This window comes from Bombina bombina, chromosome 2, assembly GCF_027579735.1.
Source record: "Bombina bombina isolate aBomBom1 chromosome 2, aBomBom1.pri, whole genome shotgun sequence".
Lineage (NCBI taxonomy): Eukaryota > Metazoa > Chordata > Amphibia > Anura > Bombinatoridae > Bombina > Bombina bombina.
Genome location: NC_069500.1, coordinates 162,928,900 through 162,949,854, shown reverse-complemented (window position 1 = coordinate 162,949,854; position 20,955 = coordinate 162,928,900). Strand labels below are relative to the sequence as shown.

General features: G+C 33.9%; 1 protein-coding gene across 1 annotated transcript; it reads left to right on the top strand.

Annotated features, from left to right (window-relative positions):
• The first annotated feature begins 18,348 nt into the window (after positions 1-18,348).
• Positions 18,349-19,584, top strand: HTR1A (5-hydroxytryptamine receptor 1A). The gene has a single exon (XM_053700448.1). It carries the CDS (start codon positions 18,349-18,351, stop codon positions 19,582-19,584), a length of 1,236 nt encoding a protein of 411 aa, XP_053556423.1.
• Positions 19,585-20,955: the final 1,371 nt, after the last annotated feature.

The following is a 20,955-nucleotide window of genomic DNA, read 5'->3' as shown; positions in this document are numbered from 1 at the left end:
GAAGACATCGCCCGGATCGGATCAGGAGTTCGGCCCGGTGTGGTGAAGACAAGGTAGGAGATCTTCAGGGGGGTAGTGTTAGGCTTTTTTAAGGGGGGTTTGGGTGGTTTTAGAATAGGGGTATGTGGGTGGTGGGTTGTAATGGGGGGGGATTGTATTTGTTGTATGCAAAAGAGCTGAATTCTTTGGGGCATGCCCCACAAAAGGCCCTTTTAAGGGCTGGTAAGGTAAAGAGCTTTGAAATTTGTTTAATTTAGAATAGGGCAGGGAATTTTTTTTATTTTGGGGGTTTATTATTTTATTAGGGGGCTTAGAATAGGTGTAATTAGCTTAAAAATCTTGTAATCTTTTTTTTATTTTTTGTAATTTAGTGTTTGTTTTTTTTGGTAATTTAGTTTAGTTAATTTAATTGTATTTTTAGATAGATGTTTGTAGTTTATTAAATTTATTGATAGTGTAGGTGTATTTGTAACTTAGGTTAGGATTTATTTTACAGGTAATTGGGTAATTATTTTAACTAGGTAGATATTAAATAGTTAATAACTATTTAATATCTATTATACCTAGTTAAAATAATTAACAATTTACCTGTAAAATAAATATTAACCCTAACATAGCTACAATGTAATTATTAATTATATTGTAGCTATCTTAGGGTTTATTTTATAGGTAAGTATTTAGATTTAAATAGGAATATTTTAGTTTATAAATGAATTAGATTAATTTAATATAAATTTAGTTAGGGGTGTTAGGGTTAGATAGAGTTAATATAGTTAATATAAATACTATAGTAACTATATTAACCCTAATATAATTAGGGTTAATATAGTTAATATATATAATGTAATACCTATATTAACTATAATATACTTAGGGTTAATATAGATAATATAGCTGGCGGCGGGGTAGGTAGATTAAATTAGGGGTTAATCATTTTAATAGAGATGGCGGCGGTGTAAGGGGCTCACTTTAGGGGGTTATAGATATAATATAGCTGGCGGCGGTTTAGGGGTTAATAACTTTATTAGGTAGCGGCGGTTTAGGGGTTAATAGCTTTTTTATTGTTAGGATAGTGAGGGGGGATAGCGGATAGAGGGTTAGACGTGTCGGGCTATGTTAGGGAGGCGTGTTAGACAGTGCGGGCTATGTTAGGGAGGCGTGTTAGACAGTGCGGGTGTTTTAGACTTTAGTCAGGTTTTATAGGCGCCGGCAGATTCTAACGTGGCGCAAGTCACTGGCGACGCCAGAAATTTGTACTTGCGCAGATTTCTGGACATCGCTGGTTTGTCAGACTTACGGCACGTTAGCATCTGACGGCGACATATATGGGATAGCTCGAGTTGCGAGCTGAAACTGCGGGTGACGCCGGTTCCCTCGCTTGCGCCGCAAACTGCGATCTATATCGGATCGCGCCCCATATGGCTGATAATGTTTATTTTTCATATATTATAATTCTGCATCTTCTGCTTTGTCCCCCAAATAGGCTGCAGTAAAGGAGACCAGGGTCTTGGGTGGAATCTATTAAGGAATATAAGATGTATCTCGAAGAAAAAAATATAAGTTTGTTCCTCTCCCACTACTGAAGACTGCTCACAGAAATCCAGGAACTAAAATAAAACATAAGACAAATGACATCACATTTCTTGGCCAAATGACTATCCAGAGCAATACAAATATATTCACAGGCTCATAAACACCAAACAATAGCTTCTGCTGGAATTTTAGAGTCTGAAATTCTGCAAGTAGATCTACAATATCTACATTATCTATTGTGTTTGTTTTTTGCTCTGCTCTAGTATGTACTGACTCGAGTTAGCTGGTGGACTCAAAACAGACGGAATACATTTGTTAATTTCACTATTTTTATTATTTTGAAAGTGCTTATTAATAAAAGATTCACTGATTGAGCAAATAGCATTTCTAACTGTTTGGTTAACTTGCCTGGGATATATATATATATATATATATATATATTGAGTCAAGTGTTGCCTGGGATATATTGAGTCTTTTAGCTTTCATATTCGGTATTTGAAAAATGTCTCTGTAAATGTATGGTTAAGTATTTAGATTTTGATCAGCCAAACAGGATAAGCGCATGCTACGCATAAGACAATTCATCACCAAACTGATAATGAAAAAAGTGCTGTCAATAAACAATGAAAATGTTGCAACATTTATTTCTATTCAGATCATTATTTCCTAGATTAATAATCAAACATTGCTTGCTATTTTAGCATTTCTCAAATTTAAATTCTAATCTTTATGAGCAGTAGCTGCTGGAAGATACCTTAACTCCCTTATTTATTCTTTACATTCTACTAAATTTATATTTCTTTAAATGGAGTTAACATACTTTTTGTCCTGGCACTGCGGAAGTGCAAACTAGGTCTCACAATAGTACTAAAAAAGGGAAATTGACTCACGAGAATGCAGTAGAATAACAGTGTTTATTATGATCTAATTGCAATAACACAAATCAGTAATCAGATTATAAATGTATCACAACTAAGCAGTTACAATATAGTGACACGATGCAGTGATTAAACTATAAATGCATTACTTATCTTCGTATTTCGGATAAAGTAATAATAGCATGCAACAGCTCTGAAAGTCATCATTCGGTGGAACACAGGCAGATGCTGTATCAGACTTCTCTCCAAGATGTTACCCAGCAGAATCCCCACCCCATTGAACAATATTAATATTTAAACCATTAGTGTAGAAGGCGTGTCTAATGTTATGTCAATTATATTATTTCATTTAGCAAGAGTTTTAACAAAATAAGAGTTTTTTTCTAACAAGCAAATATTCTTATGTTAGCTTAGCACCATCTGTCTCTTGGAATGTCATACCACTCTTTCTAGATAAGAGCGTCTCCTATAAGAACAGAAAGGCAGAGTGAAATACAAGTGGAAGGAGATAAACAAATAGCAAACTGTCTAAATGATTACTTTTATTCAGTCTTCACAACAGATTATAAAGATAGTGAAATTCTGGGGATGTTACTTTAAATGAAAAGATGAATATTTTACATTCTAAAGTTCTTCACATAACCGAACATGTTCTATTTATTCATAAATACATATTTATATATATATATATATATATATATATATATATATATATATATATATATATATATATAATGGTATTTTGGTACAATATAAAGTACCGTGCAAAAGTCTTAGGCCACAATTAGATTTTTTGTTTTAGCAAAGTTTTAATGACCATCTATATTTATATTTTGGTATCTTAAGATATAAAGAGAAAATACAGGAAATATGTAAACAAAATATAAAAATCACAATTTTCAGAACAAAATGGCTTCTTTAGGTAAAAGTGGAACTAAGTAGGGATGGGCTAATGAATCGGAACATTCGAAAAATGAAACAAATTTTAACACATTCGTTCGCTTGTTTCGAATTTCAAATGTTTTTTCAACATTCTAACATTCGTTTAATATAATAGTTTTTTTAATTCTTTTTTAATGTTATTTTCTATTCAATTTTTCTAATAATTCAATTTGAATTATGCAATATTCAAATTAGAAAAACTCGAATTTATATATTTGTAATAGTATTTGTAATGCTTTCTTTAAATGTAATATTCAAATTAAGCAATATTCAAATTCGAAAAATTTGAATTTATATATTTGTAATAGTATTTATAATGCTCTCTTTAAATGTAATATTCAAATTATGCAATATTCAAAATATAAACATACGAATTGATATACAATATTTGTATCCATTATGTGTTGATTTACTAAATTCCCTACCACATGAACTATTGAACTTCTAAATATTGTATTTGTTAAATTGAACGTTACATTAGAAATTTCGAATGTTGACATTTGATCTAATTCGAATTCGAAAGTGACGTTCGAAAACTGTAAAGAGCAGTCAATTATAGAAAGTGTAATATTCATTCTTATCAATATTGGATTAAGTAAATCGAATTTTTACAATAACATTCCTTCTAACTTTCGAATTCAAATACAAACACTTTTGTCCATCCTTAGTACTAAGCACCTGTTGAACTCTTTTGGGAAGACTGTCCTGAAGTTTTCTTAAGTAATTTTCTGGAATATGCCAGGCTTCTTTCAGCACTTTCCAGAGTTCTTCTTTATATTTAGGATGTATTTTATTTCTTTCTCTGTCCAGGTGATCTCATACTTCTTATATAATATTCAGGTCTGGACTCTGTGGAGGCCAGTCCATGACTTTCTGTGTTTTATCAGCAGTTTTTCTCTCCAAATATGATTTCACTACATTAGCAGTGTGCTTGGAATAATTATCGTGCTGAAAAATAAAACCATTCCCAATAAGGTGTTTTCCAGAAGGAATGGCATGATGAAATAACAGTTTGTACATTTTAGTATTCATATTAGGACAATATCGCCAACACCACTGGCAGAAATGCAGCCCCAAACAAGGACAGACCCTCCACCATGTTTCCCTGAGGGCCGCAAACACTCATTTTTTCATCTCTCTACAACTCTTCTCACATATTGTCGATGATTGGACCCAAAAAATGTCAAACTTTGATTTGTCACGTACTGAAGATCAGTGGAAAAGAGTATTATGATACGCTTTTCCACTGATCTTCATTCCAATCTTTGTGCGCTTTAGCATATCTTAGCCTTTTTTACCCTGTTCCCCTTCCGAAAAAGTGGTTTCTTGGCTGCTACCCTGCCACAAAGACCATTCCTGATTGTTCTTCTTTGGACTGTAGAAGGGTCAACTTGGCATCCCAATGAAGCTGCCAGGTGCTGAGCCAGGTCCCTGCTGGACTTCTTCCAGTCTCTCAAAGAAGAAACTCTGAGAAACTTCTTATCAGATATTTAAAGTTTTCTTGGCCTTCCAGTCCTTTTTATTGTCCTTGACCTCTCCTGATTCTTCAAATTTCTTTATAACAGTTTGAATACCACATCTTGAGTATCCAGTTTATTTGATTTCTCTTTGAAAGTGGCCTTGCTGATGCAAACATATGATTTTATGTCTGTCAAATTATTTGATCTTTGGCATTTTAAATGGAATGATGTGATTTAAAGTTGGTCTTCTCAGCAAGCTTCCAATTAATTAAACTCATACCCCATGTATATGTAATGCTCAAGCATGTCTTGCACAAACCTGGTGTAATAGACCTTTCTCACAACAGTCATTTTGACATGAAATAGTAGCACAAATTCAGGTGTTAGCAATGACATTAATTAGGGTTTCATTCCAAAGTTGTAGCAGAAATACCAAGGTTCTTATGCCACTTTACAGATCACTAGTTAGGCCCCATCTGGAATATTGTGTACAGTTCTGGAGACCATATCTCCAGAAAGATATAAATAAACTATAAACTGTCCAAAGGCGGTCCACTAAAATGGTACATGGCTTAAAAAATAAGACATACAGAAAAGTATTCTTTGGTCTAAAATATGTATAGTTTAGAAGAGAGAAGGAAAAGAGATGTGCTAAACACAAAATAATTAAAAAATAAATAACAAATGCATAAGGCTATCCTAAGAAAACGGTCACTTAATATGGGTAGACTTGAAGGGCTTTTTGTTTCTTATCTACCTTCGAATTCTATTTTTCTAAGTGTAAGAAAATACACTTATTATTATATATATGTAGGCATACTGTATATATGTGTCCTAAAAGCAAAGTTTTAATATGAACTGCTAATACATTTACATAGCTGAAATGGCAGCTGAGCATGTGTATAATAGTAAACTAAAAAAAAAAAAAATTGTACATTAAGCCTTGATGTGGGTTAGAATGTGCATGTGAAGAGTATTGATATACAATACAACCAAAAACAGGTTCAACAATGGCTTGTGATGGCTAAAATTGATAGGGAAGAGTGTGTTATCTTTGTGTTACCTTGCACAAAGAATAATACACAATCTTGTATTACAAATAGAATCAAAAATATTTTAACCAGCTGAAACTTTTGTATCCCTAAACTTTTAATGGATTGCACAGGGGACGCTATAATTGCGCTTGTGTACATATTAAAAGTGGTGAGCTAAGGGTTGCACTTAAGCACAATTTAGCACTTTATGAGACCTGAAGTAACCCAATATTGTTTGCTAGTTTGCATAACAAAACACAGCTTTTTAGTCATATATAGACTTAATACTTAGGAAACAAGGGTTTATTATTAAAAAAAAAGAAGCAAAAACATTTTGTAACATAGTAACATAGTAGATGAGGTTGAAAAAAGACCGAAGTCCATCAAGTTCAACCTATACATATCTAATTTTGTCAGAATTAAAGGAATATGGTAAATGACAAGGGGTGTGAATGGGAAGGAGTCAAAGGTGTGTATGTGTATAAGTATAAATACTTGACACGCCCTGGCTCTGGAATAAACTTGATTGGCGGTCCCACAAGAGAGAATAATTCCAAAACGAGGCTGTCCAGTATCCAGAGTGCAAGAGTCAGCGGTGGATCACTCCGCTCAGATTACGATACACACAACATGATATGCACTACTCGTGTGCTGGATAAAACCAATATTTTAAACAAAAATGTATTAAAAACATATACAAATATGCAGCATGGTTAGGCATCCATACTTGCATATTTGTATATGTTTTAATACAAATTTTTTCAATAAATATTGGTTTTATTCAGCACACGAGTAGTGCATGTCGTGTTGCTTGTATGTATGCATGTACAAATTGTTTTATACTTTTTGATCATTAAAATCTTAAAGCACAGAGAAAAATGAAGACCGTTATCACTTGTAAACCATAGGCTTAGTGCTTGAGCCATATCTGACACGCATTTTACTGCTCTATCCACATTGAAGTCTGTTATTCAGGAATTTAATGAAGTATAAACAAATTTGATTAAAAGATATGAAAGTTGAAAAAAAAAATGAAAGGACTAACTTGCATTAAAGGGACAGTCTACTCCAGAAATGTTATTGTTTAAAAAGATAGATAATCCCTTTGTTACTCATTTCTCAGTGTTGCATAACCAACATGGTTATATTAATATAATTTTTACCTCTTTGATTACCTTGTATCTAATCCTCTGCAGACTGCACACTTATTTCAGTTTTTTTGACATACTTGGATTTTAGCCAATCAGTGCTGACTCATAAGGCTACACACAGAAGTGAGCACAATGTTATCTATATGGTATATATATATATATATATATATATATATATCAGTCTCATAGGTATGAGCACTCACAGGATTTGTAAAAAATTCAAGCTTTAGTGAAGAAATTTCTTAAAATTAATGTCGACGTTTCGACCCAAAGTCAGGCCTTTATCAAGACAACATGTCCTTCAGTCAGAGAAACGCTGAATCAGCTCTGCTATATATAGTAATGTGAAAAAGAAGTACACCCTCTTTGAATTCTGTAGTTTTATGTATCAGGGCATAATAGCAATCATCTGGTCCTTAGCAGGTCTTAAAATTAGGTAAACACAACCTCAGATGAACAACAACACATGGCATATTACACTGTGATTTATTTAAAATAAATAAAGCCAAAATGGAGAAGCCATGTGTGACAAACTTAAAACACCTTATAATTGAACAGCTTATAGAACCACCTTTAGCAGCAATAACTTAAAGTAATCGTTTTCTGTATGACTTTATCATTCTCTCACATCGTTGTGGAGAAATTTTGTCCCACTCTTCCTGACAACGTTGCTTCAGTTCATTTAGGTTTGCGGGCATTCATTTATGTACTGCTCTCTTAAGGTCCCGCCCAGCATGTTAATTGGGTTGAGGTCTGGACTTAGATTGGGCCAATGCAACACCTTGATTATTTTCTTTTTCAGCCATTCTGTTGTAGATTTGCTGGTGTGCTTTGGATCATTGTCCTGTTGTACGACCCAATTTCGGCTAAAGCTTTAACTGTCAGACAGATGCCCTTATATTTGGTATACAGAGGATTTCATGGTCGACTCGATGACTGCAAGGTCCTGTGGCTGCAAAACAAGCACAAATCATCACCCCTCCACCACCATGCTTGACAGTTCGTATTAGGTGATTGTGCTGATATGATGTGTTTGTTTTTTGTCAAACGTTATGCATTATGGCCAAATATTTCCACTTTGGTCTCTGTCCAAAGGAAATTGTTCCAGAAGTATTGTGGTTTGTTCACATACAACTTTGCAAACCTAAACTGTGTTGCCTTGTTCTTTTTATAGAGAAGAGGCTTTCTCCTGGCAACCCTTCCATACAAACCATACTGTCATGAACTTTAACATTTAACATGCTAATTAAGGCCTGTAGAGTCTGAAATGTAACTCATGGATTTTTTTGCAATTTCTCTGAGCATTGCATGGTCTGACCTTGGGTGAATTTGCTAGGACATCCACTCCTGGGAAGATTGGGAACGTTCTTGAATGTTTTCCACTTGTGAATAATCTTTCTCACTGTAGAATGATAGACTTTAAATTGTTTGGAAATGGCATTAAAATCCTTCCCAGATTGATGGGCAGCAACAATTGCTTCCCTAAGATCATTGCTGATGTCTTACCTCCTTGGCATTGTGTTAACACACACCTGAATGTTCCAGACCAGCAAAAACTTTGGCTTTTATAGAGGTGGACACACTTGCTCATGATCAATTAATTAAGCACATTTTATTAGCAGCAATCTTTAAATTTCTATGGAAGCAGTAAGGGTGTACTTAGTTTTTCACACATGGCTTCTCTATTTTGTCTTTATTTTTGTTAAAGAAATCATGACATGCATTATATGTCATGTGTTGTTGTTCATATGAGGTTGTATTTACCTAATATTAAGACCTGCTAAAGACAAGATGATTGTAATTATCTCCTGATATGTAAAACTATAGAATTAAAAGAGGGTGTACTTTATTTTCTCATGACTGTATATAGATAGATAGATAGATAGATAGATAGATAGATAGATAGATAGATAGATATTAGCATATATATATTATATATATGTTAATCAACTCAAAACTGCTGTCCAGAGGTTTATGTTTTTTGTTGCACTCAATAATAATTAATATTAATATATATAATATATATATATATATGTGTGTGTTTCTTCTTCAATCAGGGGCTGCACTCGCTGGGTTTAGGTAAAAGAATAATTATTTATTACATGGTAACGTTTCGGGGTCAGCAGACCCCTTCCTCAGAGGTCTGAGGAAGGGGTCTGCGAACCCTGAAACGTTACCACGAATTTTTTTTTTATTCTTTTACCTAAACCCAGCGAGTGCATTCCCTGATTGAAGAAAAAACCTATTGACACATTGACTTTGCACCCTGGTTGAATTGTGAGTGCAGATACACATGGGAGATTTATATATACAGTATATGTTCCTGAGGTATGTAGCACATTTTTAACACTCTGCCTGTACTCTTGTGGAAGGAAAACAAACTAAGGCATCAGAAGGGCTAAATTGTAAGTAAACTTCACAAATAAGGCTAATTCCTCACTTAATGGACGTTCAAAACTAAATGCTGAGCTCCATTTATAAATGGGCTGAACTAGTGGTTCTAATACTGTTGTTTCCTCTCCTCCCTCTACCTCTGAGTTAGCAAAGAGAATGGGGCAGGACTGCAAGAGAATTATTGTGTAATCTTCTGTACCACTAATGATGCTTCCGGCAAGCACATTTGGATAGGTTCTGTGTCTAGGTACCTTGTCCACCTGCTCCATATTAAATAAAATAAATATTTGTTTTCATATCTGGCCTGTATTATGCACTTTAAGAACTTCAAGGGACACTAGACTCAATTGTATTTAATGATTCGGATAGAGCATGCAATTATAAGCAACTTTCTAATTTACTCCTATTATCAATTTTTCTTCATTCTCTTGCTATCTTTATTTAAAGAGCATGAATTTAAAGCTTACGAGCTGGCCCATATTTGGTTGCTTGCTTATTGGTTTTCTAATTGAAGCCATCAATAAGCAAGCACCATCCAGGGTGCTGAACCTAAAATGGGTTGGCTCCTAAGCTTTAAATTCCTGTTTTTTTTGTTGTTGTTTTTTTTATATATTTTTATTGAGGGTAAGAGAAATATAAACATACAGGTATCTTCCAAACAGAATAAAATACTCAGTCATTACACTTCATGACCATAAAGTGACATACAGAAAAGCAATTAAAACTAATACAAAGGAATAAAAAAAAAGAAAAAAAGCAATAATATAGCCTATTGTCCAAGTAATACCTTTAGTAAAAGGAAGCAAAAATTATCCAGCTCAAACCCTCATTTTTTTACAACCTCCTAGAAACAGACGAGGCTGCTTTTGGACCTCAAACCTTGAGAATAGGACAAATATTAGGAGGATTATTAGCATATAAGGCCACTTATGGACCTTCAGTATATGACCACTATAGATATAATTAGTTACAACCTATTCTAGGTGGACTAGCATAATATAAGGCAAAGAAAGAACATGCACCTCAAATATATCACTCAAGTGTATATATAGCCTAAAAGAAAATACCGCACACACCTATAAAACCAAAGCTAAGGTTCCGCTCCCACCTAGTGAACAAATTTAGCATGAATGAGAGATTCAAGCAGGATGTACCATAAATCTATGTAAACCTACTGTCTATCCAGGGGCATACAGTAGTGTTTAAACTTTCACAGTTGCATTGAGAGTCTCTATAAATGGGTACAAATATTAAATTCTTTGAAAATACTATACAGTTCTGAGTTAAAGACGCAAGCTTAAGCGCAGACATACATAGGTACCAAATACAAATAAGGGGAATAGACTCCTATAGAAATATAGAAGACAGAATAAATGCTTTTACAATATTAAGTAGGATCTATAATATTATTTGCCTGAATTTAAAAATAATAATAGTTACCTCCCCCCTCAACATATGTATGCTTAGAATATAAACATGGTAGTACATTACATATACACACTTTAAGAAAAGCCTGCAAATGACAGAAGAAAAAGTTAGTAGATTGGGCTGCATACTTATGATAAACCTGTAATACAGAATTCACAACCCGTTAATAAAAAAATTAAACTGTAGGTGGGAGTAAATTTCAAACTAGGCGACTGGTCTTGTAAGCATCAGGGAATCTAGGATTTTAGATCACAATGACTGTACAGATATTTCCAATTATTAAAGGGACACTCAAGTTAAATTACATTTTTATGATTCAGATACAGCATGTCATTTTAAACAACTTTCCAATTTACTTCCATTAAAAAAAAATGTGCACACTCTTTTTTATTTACAATTTTTGAGTCACCAGATCCTACTGAGCATGTGCAAGAATTCACCGACTATACGTATATGCATTTGTGATTGGCTGATTGCTATCACATGGTACAAGGGGAGTGGAAATACACATAACTTTGAAATTTGTTATAAAAAAATCTACTGCTCATTTGAAGTTCAGACTAAGTGCTATTGCATTGTCTTGTTATCTTGCATTTGTTGATTATGCTAATCTAATGTGTTGACTGGTCCTTTAAATAAAATTGTCAAGAAATTCAGAGCGTTGCCACACTAACAGAGTGAAGTGGTCTCTTCAAAGTGTATAGTATAATAGCCAGATGGAGTAAGTTTAGTCTCATATTGTCCTCAAATCTCAGATCTTAAGATCGTCATGTAGAGGGGATAGAGGTATCGCTGTAGATAAATAAGTAATGTCAGGCTTAAAACATAAAAGGTGAAGGCTGTGTGGGTTTTGTATTGATCCTCTAAGCAATAAAGAGCTTAACGAGTCCCAACTCTAAACTTAGGTGCTAGCCCACTCTGGACCTAGGAGGCAAGTGTAGTGTGATGGAGCCTCTCAGACAAACAAGAGGCCCGGCAAATGTAGCCTTGTGGGGTAGCCTGCATCCTATAACAAGAATTTTGTCCGGAGCCCATACCCTCCGCTGCCAAAGCATACCTTGCTGCCTGCCTTTATTATTGGATTGGGGAGAATGACTCAAGGGAGATCGTTTCAGTGCGTCTAAACCATCTTGATGTACCTTAATATCAAAGACTCGGCCAGACCGCACCCTTCTCTTGTAGGTCTCCACCTCACCATGACTCCGTGGTAAGTTGATCGGTTGCCCACTTTCCACTTCATCCGTTGTCTGGTAATAGGACACATTCCAAATCGCCATAGGGTCCAAAGCCTCTGACCTCTTTCTCCTCTCAGTGACCGCTCGGTTTTCCTGAGTTGCGAGACCACACTCTGCTGTACTCGCTAGTATGGGCCTTTCAGTAGACGTTTGCACTTTTAACCCTGACATCGCTAATATCCCTGTGCTTACATGTTCTAGGCTGGAGATATCTAGTAAAGGCCGCAAAACCTCTGCAGCCGGGAACAGGACTCTCAGTGGCTCTGGTTCACTTTCTCTCCCCCATGCCTTCGTTAATGCCACAGAGAGGCGCGTGAAATGATCGCAAAAAAGGCGATCTAATGTCTCCAGCAGACTTATTTCAGTAGATTCCATGACAAAAATATAGGTTTAGTGATTAGTGATTCCAATCACTGCGTATCTCCTCGTTACTGGTCTGCCAGGCTGAAGTTATGAATACTTTATGCAGAATCAGTTGCTCGAGTATTAGTCTTCACTAATTATCACAGATGTAAACTTGAAATTATACTCGGAAAGGCAATAAACAGCAGATTTATTGTCTCCAGTGTTCAGCTGTTTTAGAAAAGGCAACCATCTTGGTCGGTGGTTGGACACGCCCCTCCCCCCTCTAAATTCCTGCTTTTAAAATAAAGATAGCAAAAGATCGAAGAAAAATTGATAGTAGGAGTAAATTAGTTACTTAAAATTGCATGTTCTATCTGAATCATTAAAGAAAAAATTTGGGTTTAGTGTCCCTTTAAACTCTGTCATTAGCCATTTTAAATATGTCAGTTTGTGTTATACCATTTAAAGTTTTTCATCACAATGCTTACATGTATTCTAAAATGAATTTTTAAGCATAATTTTTGTTAATATTTTCTAACCAATTTGCATACAAAAACATAGTAAACACAATAGTTTCTTGTACTTCAGGTAATCTTTTGATAAAATGATATGCACTACTGGGGTTAGTTTAAGTAACAAATGGTTCTTGAAAACGATATTTTTTGCATTATTTCATGACTAAGAATAACTACATTGTCTTTGAGCAGAATTTATTTATTTCACAAGGCTGCATTTCTTTGCACATATGAACTAAAGCTAATACTACTGTTCACTAAATACACTCCATCAAATGCATGTTTCCTGTTCCTAACTGTAAATTCCAATAATTTATTTATAACCTTCCAGTTCACGTTCTCTTGTATTAAAGAGAAAATAGTTAGGAAAAAGGTTTTCTTCTTTCTCTTTTTTATAGCATAAATATTGTAAGATATTTCAGAAACAAAGCCCAAAGAGATTTTGAAAAAACATTTCAATATCTTGCTTTTCAACAATGATACACATTTTTACAGAAGTTTTAACAATAAACTTATTTGTAATTATAAGCTATGTAATTGATAAACTATATTTTCAATTGCAAAGGAAATTTACTAAAACTACAATATGTTAGGAAAGAGTATGCTATGATGCTTCTGTTTTTACTAGAGGTCATTTATTTTGGTAAGTGGCATATGCGATATGGTTTCACCAACAATCCATTAAATATTCATGAGTTCTGTATTGAGCATTCCCATAAACACGTCCTGCAATTTCTGTTGAAATCACTAAATTGACAGGGAATTACCAAATTAGATTGAAACTATTGAAACAATAAAAATCAGGGTGTGTTTCAAATGTAGAAGCTTTGTTGGTTGTTGCTGTGGAAAATATTTATATTTATATTATGTGTGTGTAGATAGTAGATAGATAGATAGATAGATAGAGATATGCATAGTTACATAGATAGATGATAGATAGATAGATAGATAGATAGATAGATAGATAGATAGATAGATAGATAGATAGATAGATAGATAGATAGATAGATGATACATAGACAGATAGATGAGAGATAGATAGATAGATAGATAGATAGTAGATAGATAGATAGATAGATAGATAGATAGATAGATAGAGATATGCATAGTTACATAGATAGATGATAGATAGATAGATAGATAGATAGATAGATAGATAGATAGATAGATAGATAGATAGATAGATAGATAGATAGATGATACATAGACAGATAGAAGAGAGATAGATAGATAGATAGATAGATAGATAGATGATATATAGATAGATAGGCAGACAGATGATACATAGATAGATTGATAGATAGATAGATAGATAGATAGATAGATAGATAGATAGATAGATGATAGATAGATAAATAGATGATAGATAGATAGATAGATAGATAGATAGATAGATAGATAGATAGATAGATAAATAGATGATACACAGACAGATAGATGATAGATAGATAGATAGATAGATAGATAGATAGATAGATAGATGATAGATAGATGGATAGGCATACAGATAGATATAGATGTATATACAATATAGCTAGGTTAAAGTATTTATCAATATCTCTATATGTTGTCTGTAGCGTATTTATATTTCTATATATAATATACTGTAAGAAGTATTCAATGTTATTATTTGAACTTCTAACTTAGGAAATGTGTAAAGGGTGGAAAATGCATTTTCTCATAATGCTCTTTATATAGGGAGAAATTGTCTTCATCATATGTTTCAATTTGTGGTTGCTATGGGAACATTTTTCTTTGCTGGTATTGGTATAAGTTACTGTTGGTCTCTGTTTTTTCTCTGTCCTGAAAAAATAGATGCAAATGCTGAAATATTTGAAAAATGCTATTTTTTTCAACCCTATCTGTTTGGGGCATTTTTGTATTGGTTTGTTGGCTGACAACATTAAATATTTACTTGTGATTCATCATTCATGTAAGTTTATTTCATGATTTTACCTGTCACATTAAACTAGTAGTATTCAGTGACATACAAGTTGGGAGCAAGCCCATTATTTGCGAGAGAAAAGTAGCATGTCACTAAGCCTTTTCCTTTTGCACGTGTTCTAATTAAAATCAGCACAATTATTTATACATTTGTTTACGCATATTAGAAAGAGACAGGATGAATGTTTTACAGTAACAAGATACAATCATGTAGGGTGCAGATAAAATAATGTGGCTTGTTATTATGCACCTTACTTCCTGTTTCTAGTCTCTTGTTTGTAATATTTTAAAATGGGGATAATATGTTGTTAATATTCTGTAGACTTCAAATAAGTGGGGGGTTAGCTGGTTGTAAATTGTGAAACGACCCAGGCCAGTCCCACATCATTTTAAAACTGGGTCTTTGAATTATAATCTGGTGTAATGTGATTGTCCCAGATTGAAAGCTGTCTGTCTTCCCCAATTGCTGAGAAATGTTATGGGGAACATCCAATTATATTTAATTGTATGCACATTGTGCCTCCATTTTATAATTCCTCTGTTTTTGTAGAAGAAAATATACTACAAGGTTTATGTTCCTATAGATATAACATAGCACCCCCAGAGCATTTCTAAGGTACAGTATTTAAACTTTTATTATCTCAATGCAATATATTTTAAGACTTTTTTGTAATATTTAAAATTTTCTGTCTTACATTTGTGTTTCATATCGTTGAGGCTATAAATGTAAATGTTGTATGTATTATATATTATAGATTATAGATGGATAGTTAGATGATAGATAGAATAAAGTAAAAGTCCAAATGGATTCTCAAAACTTTATCATTTCAAAAGTAGCTGTGTTTTCCCCTTTAGTTTCCCCTTGATGTATTCTTGTCAGAATATATTTTCCCATATTCTCTAAATGTTACTTTATAAATCCTTTATATTTAGTGATATGGGGGAGACATTAAAGATCTTATAGCCTACCATTATGTAGGTCATATCTATTTGATTCTTTGCAATCAAATGCAGTTCTTAAAAAGTAAATGAAATAGGGTCCTCTGCATTTTGTATTAACATAAATGATATCTTGATTTTGCTTTAATTATAATCAGAATGTAAAAAAAAATAATAATATTTAATTTGCAATATACTGTATCTCCCTTGTAATGTATTTGTAATAGAGTGTTTGACGGGGAAAGATTTTGCTTTTCACTTATTTTGTCAGTAGATTGGAAATTTCTGTAAGCTGATTGAGGAGCAGATGGGTCTAAGGGATGTAATAATCCTGGACACATTTCTTACCTACCATACAGGATGTGTCTTGGAAATTTGCAGACTGCTGAATGCCATTGATGCTTTATAAGGCATGACGTCTAATATTAGAAGAAAAAATCCTGCACACATAAAATTAACATATTTTGTCTGACACAGATGAACAATATGATACATTATGTTAGACACATGGTGGAAACAGTATCATGAAACATCACATGACTACTGCATATGTTGTTCTATAGAATAAATTAGAATTTTTTCTAGGTTTCTGGGTCCCTATGGAAGCATGTATTAGATATATAAATACTGATCCTGGGCAAAAATGACATCATCTATACAAATACTGAGAATTTGTGTGCCCTGTTTTGCCTTGTAATATTGATTTCAAATGTGTGGTTTCTTCACTAGCTGTTCAAAATATGTATTTAATATATAAATTGTTTTTACATAAACTATTTAATTCGACAATTTAGAACAAACTCTTTATTGCATTTACAGAAATACCAATCTAGACCACACCATATTCTACTTTTTTTTTTTTTTTTAAATCAAGTAAGAAAAATATGTCAGATGCAAATGTATTCAATCACAGTAGTATATTTTTAATAATTTACATGTTATTTAAAATGACTTAACCCAACATAAACATATATTCTGTTCAAACTAAAAGAATGTATTTGCTTAATTTGTAATGGGTAACGCTAACCATCAACATCTAAGAACAAAAACAATTGTAAACATGAAATCCCCCTCTTTGTTAATAATCTAATATATCTATCTAGCTGTCTGTCATTTTAATCTTTCTAAATTTTCTGTCAGCTCTGCATATGTAATTCATACCAAATAACTTTGTTGCATCATCGCCTTAATATGACTGGTAAATGTATTCTTCAGTATTTTAATCTTCGCATGGTATGAATCCCCATAGTACTATGTACAAAACGTGCTGTTGTTTATTTAATCCCCCTTTCCAGCTGTTATCTGTTTGAATATAGGAAATAGAACAGTTAACAAAACGTTAATTCTTCTTTTATTTTTATTTTACAAATGGTGTATATGTTTATTCGCACTTGCAAATAAAAACGTATACAAGAGAATTGAGCATTTCCCAAAATAAATATAATATGTAAATTTAAAGACGAAAACACATTTAGGGGGTTCTCACGTCATATTTAATCTCTCGTATAATCTTGGTAAATAACGTTATGGAAACCTCAGATCTTGCATAATCTAGAGTGCATACAATTTGCCAGTGTTGCTGACCTTATTTAAAGATCTGACCTGAAGATGGCGCCAAACTACCTTCTTCGTAATGAGCTGTTCGTGGTGCTGAACACAGTTTCAAAATGTGGTAGGAGTGCTAAAAAAATACCGATATGAGCAGTGATGTAAACCTGCAGATTGAGAATTATTATTGTTTTAAAGTGCATAAATAAACGTCTAAGGCAAAGGCTTGCTACGTTTATCATTTTTAACTCACATATGAAATAGAAAGGCAAACAAAAATATATATTTCTATATTTATATTCACTGTAGTTCCCTTAAACATCTTGGATATATCATTTACTAGCCACAACATAAAACTAAGATTAGTGGTTTATAATTGTGATCTGATATTGAGTAAATGAACTCAAAAGCAAACGAGCTGCTCCAGTCAAAACGTAGCAAATGTCTATCCCATTGACGTAGAGGAGGAAATCAGAAGCTGCTATAGTTTGTGGAATGAAAATTCTTGCAGAGTGGGAGCAACAGCTCAAAACTCTAATGCCAATCTCCAAAGCTCCGCCTGCATTTACTGATGAAAGGAACTAAAATACAATCCCAGCACAGCAAGGGGGAAAGGCTCTATCAGCACTTGTAGTTCATTTAGTTACAATATAGCATGTGAATTGTTTTTCTTTTTTATGGACTCCAAAAAGGAAGAGATTGCAACTGAAACAAGGCAAAGAGATCCTTCAATCAACCTGCTGCCCTGATGCCCAGCTCTGTGTGGCGACCCCATAAACGCTGACGTACTCTCTGCTCCTATACACTGTGGCATTTCAACTGCTCAGTAGTCGCCAATGATTCGCCGAACAAAGAAACGCAGGCTAGAGTGGTATCCATCACCTCTGAAACTATGTCTGCTTTAAAGAGACAGTTCTATGTAGTGGAACCACACATATTAAACAAGTGAAAAAGTGCAGAGCATCATTAGTCTGGACTCTGTGTTCTGAACTTCTCTCCGGGATGGAGGCGTTTAACAATACTACCTCTACGGACTACTCTTCAGAGAAAACCAACAGTACAAAGTTCGAGGAGGTAGCTCTCAGTTATCAGATCACCACCTCTCTCTTCCTGGGGACATTGATCCTTTGTGCGATATTTGGCAATGCTTGTGTCGTCGCAGCCATAGCATTAGAAAGAAGTCTACAAAATGTGGCCAATTACCTTATAGGTTCCCTTGCTGTAACCGACTTGATGGTATCCGTCTTGGTTTTGCCAATGGCAGCACTTTACCAAGTGTTGAACAAGTGGACTCTTGGACAGGTAACCTGTGATATTTTTATTTCCTTAGACGTTTTGTGTTGTACCTCATCTATTCTCCATTTGTGTGCTATAGCATTGGACAGATATTGGGCAATAACTGATCCCATAGACTACGTGAACAAACGCACTCCTAGACGAGCTGCCATTCTTATTAGTATAACATGGATAGTAGGCTTTTCCATATCCATTCCACCAATGTTGGGCTGGAGGACATCAGAAGACAGGTCTGACCCTGATGCATGCAAAATAAGCGAAGATCCCGGTTACACCATCTATTCTACATTTGGTGCTTTCTATATACCTTTAATTCTCATGTTGGTATTATATGGTAGGATATTTAAAGCAGCCAGATTCAGGATACGTAAAACTGTAAAAAAGACAGAGAAAAAGAAAGTGGCTGATACCTGTCTTTCAGTTTCCCCATCTACAATGCAAAGGAAGTGCAATGGGGAGCCTAGCAAAAACTGGAAAAGGAGTGTAGAGCCTAAGCCCAATTCTTGTATTAATGGGGCGGTAAGACAGGGAGAGGATGGAGCTGCTTTGGAAGTCATTGAAGTCCACCATTACAGTAACTCAAAAAACCATCTGGTTCTGCCAAACCACTCAAGCGACAATCCTACAGTTCCGTGTTTTGAAAAAAAGAATGATAGGAATACGGATGCTAAAAGAAAGGTGGCGTTGGCTAGGGAAAGAAAAACAGTCAAGACATTAGGGATCATAATGGGTACTTTTATACTATGCTGGCTTCCATTCTTTATCGTTGCTCTTGTTTTGCCATTTTGTGAAACGTGTCACATGCCACTGTTGTTGTATGATATTATAAACTGGCTTGGCTATTCTAACTCTCTCCTTAACCCTATAATATATGCTTATTTCAATAAAGATTTCCAAAGTGCTTTTAAGAAAATCATCAAGTGCAAATACTGTAGACAATGAAGACTGTAGTTTTGCCTGCATCCTAGTAACGATGCCCATATTCTTGCCTGTGTTCTTCAAAGCCTCTGTGATTATTTTTATACGATAAGGGTGAGCCTGGTATCAGTTGCAGAACTTTAAAAAACATTATTCTTATGTTTAGCTTTGAGAACTTTTACTGAATTAACTAAAGTTAGTTAAATGGTAGCAATTGCTTACCTGTCAAATGCTAAGATGTTTTTGGCTAATTTTGACACTGCCATAAGGGCAGCAAATTATTGACAAATTGTAGTGGTCTTATATAACTATTCAGACAGACCAAAAGCTGTGGAACTGATGCATATTACTAAAAGAGAAGTAAGGAAGACTACATGGCAACAAGTCAACTGGCACACGATTGGCATTATGTAACAACTTTTCCAGTTGTATTTATTTTGAGGTAGTTATGAGGTTTGCAGATTCTTGCTCGATATCTCTGTAAATCACAATTCATACCTAAATAGAATCGTCAAAATAAATAATGCTATGCATAAACTCAAATGTCTATAATTATTTACTTAAAACGATTGTCTAAAAGACAAGCTAGACCAGTGAGTATTGTACTTAGAAAATTATTATGGCCTGAATGTATTGTATCCCAATATTCGTTGGTGATTTTACATTGCAAGTTAATTTCAAATAAACTTTGCCTTGCAGTGCAAATAAGCAATTCTATGTCTTGCTTGATTTAGAATATACTATATAGTAACAGTAGAGTTGCCTCGTTACAATTTCCAGGATAACTCTCAAAAAATGTATAACTGACATATTGCTTATATTTCTATTATTTTAAGAAGAGCCACATTCATTATAGATCTGCTGTAATAATACATTATTTTAGGTAATTATCTTATGTTTACCATTGCTTTTTCTCTCAGCAGAAGGTATTGATAATAGCTAGGTTATAACTCATCAGTATACAGTCAGCAAAGATGCATTGGTGTGCAATTATACAACTAGCTATGCATGGCATGCCTAGAGAGGCAAGATTTATAATGCACATGTAAAGTGGAGTTAAATCTGTAGCATTCAAGATGAATTTCTAAGTTATAGCAATCATTTACTGTCTACTATAGCTATTTTTGTACTATTTCACAATAAAAAGCAGATGGCTGCTTGATACTTATAGCCATAAAATATTTTCTGGTCAAACTGTGCTCCTATTTTGTAGCTATAGAACTGGGAAACTTCTCTCACCTATTGCCCATGTTTTATTTAGCCCAAAAGTAGATCTTTCTTTCTTTCTTTCTTTTTTTCTTTCTTTCTTTTTTTTTCCTTTCATTTTTACTTCCTTCCTTTTTTTTCCATCCTTCCTTCCTTCCTTCCTTTTTTTGTTCCTTCCTTTTTTTTAAA

What these genes read in the sequence shown, in the direction of transcription:
- HTR1A (XM_053700448.1), top strand. Translation starts at nt 18,349, where the DNA reads ATGGAGGCGTTTAACAATACTACCTCTACGGACTACTCTTCAGAGAAA.